This window comes from Lynx rufus, unplaced genomic scaffold (genome assembly GCF_022079265.1).
Source record: "Lynx rufus isolate CCGP_SWC_20201006 ecotype Redwood Valley unplaced genomic scaffold, mLynRuf1.p SCAF_9, whole genome shotgun sequence".
Classification (NCBI taxonomy): Eukaryota; Metazoa; Chordata; class Mammalia; order Carnivora; family Felidae; genus Lynx; species Lynx rufus.
The window spans coordinates 21,485,214-21,488,975 of NW_025814897.1; the positions used below are offsets into that span (position 1 = coordinate 21,485,214).

The following is a 3,762-nucleotide window of genomic DNA, read 5'->3' on the forward strand; positions in this document are numbered from 1 at the left end:
TTAGGATTGTTTGTTCTAGCTCTGTGAAGAATGCTGGTGTTATTTTGATAGGTATTGCACTGAATATGTAGATTGCTTTGAGTAGTATTGACATTTTAACAATATTTGTTCTTCCTATCCAGGAACATGGAATATTTTTTCCATTTTTTTTGTATCTTCTTCAATTTCTTTCATAAGCTTTCTATAGTTTTCAGTGTATAGATTTTCCACCTCTCTGGTTAGATTTATTCCTAGGTATTTTATGGTTTTGGGTGTAATTGTAAAAAGCATGACATTCTATACCAGACGTCTCACCTACTTCTGAACCGTGACTAATAAGTGGGTGTTCTTTTAAGCCACTAAGTTTGTGGTAATTTATTATACGACAATAACAAGCTAATATATAGGGTGATGGTGTGACCCCAGGTTAAGAAAACTTTTAGAGTATTCCAGACTTGAGGCAAGAGAGCTGTATCAGAGGCAATGCAGTGAACAGGAGGGGTAAGAAACCAGGAATTTTAAAGAAATAGAATTATGTAAACTTTGAAGATAAGATGGTAATGGTTAGTGGGAATGAGGAGCCCTGAATAATAACCCATTTCTAGGTTAGCTAACTCGGTAAAGGATGGTGCCATTAACATATAAAAGGATAGCAAGAGGAGACCACAAGGGACCACAAGGAGATGGTGAACTCAGTTTAGTGGGGATGTCTAGTAAATAGTTGGGTACCTTGGGGAAGAGGACCATGCTATAGATATAGATAAGGATAAAGAGAAAGGCAACCTAATACTTACTTAGGACTTACCCTATACCAAGAATTTACCTAAAATGTGCTAGAGATTATGCATTTAATCCTCAAACAATCTAGGAAGGTAGGAATTATTATTAAACTTATAATGTAGATGAGGTAAAAAAGCTTCAGAGTGATTAAGTAATCTTTCCAAGATCACACACATACCAAGTAGAAGAATTTGAATTCAAGCTTGATTAATTTGACTCTAGATCTCATTCTTTTAACATTTCTCTATTACACTTCTCTAGAGATGTGAAAGACACCAAAAGTATTAGAGTTATGGCACATACTATATCAATCACAGAACAATAACAAAAAAAAAAGTATTGGGAATGGCAATGGCTCTGCCCCTGAACACTCCTCTTTTATAATTGAGCACGAGCTCTAGGATAACTAGGAGCACAAAGGAAGCTACTTCCTCCCTGCATGGAAAATTTGAAATTCTTAATGTGAGCTGATAACGTGGAGAACGTTGAGTCTCAAAGGAACCAGTGTTAATATATTGACAAAGGATGTAAACATTGGCTCAATAATTTCTTCCCTCAGGAGCCTGGTCAAACTTTGATGCTAAATGAGCCTTGTTTTCCAAGCTTCTAAACAAGTTGCTGAGATCCATGGAGAATAAGATAAATTCACAATATTAGCCCGCTGATAATTTGGAGACATAAAGTTGATGCATTTGCCTTGCCCCAAAGACATTTTATGCAAATCCACAAGCAAGGGATATTGGCTTCTCCATTTTCAGAGGCTTTGTCTCCTTCAGGAAAGTGAAAGGAAAACACTTAGGTGTCTAGCAGTAGTGAGGTCTCCAGGCAGAAGGAAGTTGGGCAGCTGAGTCTTTCTGTTCTCATGTTTTCATTCTCACAGCTGCAGCAGTAAAGAGGTGTGGGGAGACCACCTGTCCTTCCTGAACAATTCATTGTGATTTTGAGGTAAGACTGGATGAAGGAAGGGAATGGGTAGGAGACGTTCAGGACAATAGGGGAATTCAAATTCCTCCAGTTACTATGTGTGTGATCTTGGACAAGTTACTTAACCTCTCTGAGCCTTTTTACCTCTTAGCACTTTCATTAAGCCAGGTACTGAGTTTCTGAAAGGTAAAAGGGAGAAAGTGGTTGAACAGTGGGTGCAGTGGGTATCATAGTGACTTTACTGTCTCAGAGCCTCAAGAATTTTCATAGGAAGTGGTCCCATGTCCAACTGTCGGCTCCTTTGTTCTCTGTCTGTATGGCCTTGACCAGCCTATTCATCTCTTCAAGATACTGCTTTCACATGTGACCATCACTTCATCCTGGTTTGTGTCAGCCCAGGGGAGGTTAGGAGTTATGGGTGAGATCTGAAAACATGGAAGAAAAGGACAAATGAGAAAAGAAAAGTTAAAGGTGGAGAATCCTTGCCCTGACTCTTCTTCCAGGGTGCTGTCCCTACAGCCAGACTCAAGCTCCCGTAGAACAAAGCCTTATTCTAGAAACAAAGGATCTGAATCCTCTCCTGATGTGACACCTCTCTCCTTTTCTCACAGATCACACCCTGGCAGGTAATGGCTATGGAAAATGACTCTTCAGTGACAGAGTTCATCCTGGTAGGATTTACAGACCGACCTCAGCTCCAGTTACCCCTTTTCTTTCTCTTTTTACTGAACTATGTGGTCACTATGGTAGGAAATTTGAGCCTAGTTAATCTAATATGCCTGAATTCTCACCTGCACACTCCCATGTACTTTTTCATCTTCAACTTATCCTTCATAGATTTCTGCCACTCTTTGGTCATTACCCCTAAAATGCTGATGAGCTTTGTCTCAGAGAAGAACATCATTTCCTTTACAGAATGCATGACTCAGCTGTTTTTCTTCTGTTTCTTTGTGCATTCTGAGTGCTATGTGTTGACAGCCATGGCCTATGATCGCTATGTGGCCATCTGTAACCCTCTGGTGTACACGGTCACCATGTCCCCTCAGGTCTGTTCTCTGCTGATGTTTGGTTCTTACGTGATGGGGTTTGCTGGTGCCATGATCCACACAGGGGACATGGTCAGATTGTCCTTTTGTGATTCTAACATCATCAACCATTACATGTGTGACATCTTCCCCCTCCTTCAGCTCTCCTGCAGTGGCACCTATGCCAGTGAGTTGCTGAATTCCATTATTGTGAGCACAGTTGTCATAATATCCGGCTTCATTATTTTCATTTCTTATGCTTTGGTCCTGTCCAATGTCCTCCACGTCTCATCAGCTCAGGGTTGGCCCAAAGCCTTCAGCACCTGTGGCTCCCACATAGTAACTGTGGGTCTGTTCTATGGGTCTGGGTTGTTCACACATCTCAAGACCTCCCCTTCTGATTCTGTGGACCAGGAGAAGTTCTTCTCAGTATTTTACACCAATGTAATACCCATGTTGAACCCCCTCATCTATAGTCTAAGGAACAAGGATGTCAAATGTGCTCTGAAAAAAACCCTGAAGAGAATTGCAAACTAAGCAGAATCAATGTTTCTGAGTTGTTGCTGTGTGTTGTTTCTGAGTTGTTGTGTGCGCGCGCGCGTGTGTGCGCGCGCATGTCCTCATAATTTTTTTCGGAACAAGTTTTTTTTGTTTTAAATACTTAATCCTCTGTAAGCGTGTCAATTAAACGTGCAAACATTATTGAATTTCATGGTTACTCTCAGTCCCATACTGACTTGAACTTTATTCTTAACATCATGTTCTAAGACTCAGCCCAATCCATACTTCCTTTTTAAACCACCTCCCACTTTGCTTCTTTCTATGTACTTTTCATATATAAGCAAACATTATAGCGGTATGCTCTCTGATTAGGTCACCCCTCTTTGTTTTCCCTAAAAACAATTGCATATGGCCCTTCTGTTTTTCAGCATTTGGGGAATGTTTACTGTGTAAGTTATAAATTTCCCTGAATTTCAGAGTTCTTTTTATCCTGGTTTCTATACTGGATTTCCTAACCCACAGAGGAGATAGAAAAAGATTCCTTGTTGAGCTT

At 40.3% G+C, this 3,762-nt stretch overlaps 1 protein-coding gene across 2 annotated transcripts; it reads left to right on the forward strand.

Moving 5' to 3' along the window:
* The first annotated feature begins 241 nt into the window (after positions 1-241).
* On the forward strand, positions 242-3,245 carry LOC124505391 (olfactory receptor 143-like). 2 transcript variants are annotated; one of them, XM_047071331.1, is made up of 2 exons: positions 242-253; positions 2,310-3,245. In XM_047071331.1, exons 1-2 carry the CDS (start codon positions 242-244, stop codon positions 3,243-3,245), a joined length of 948 nt encoding a protein of 315 aa, XP_046927287.1. The 2 variants fall into 2 exon arrangements, with proteins under 2 accessions (XP_046927287.1, XP_046927288.1); XM_047071332.1 differs by lacking the exon at positions 242-253 and having other exon boundaries at positions 2,286-3,245.
* The last annotated feature ends 517 nt before the right edge of the window (positions 3,246-3,762 follow it).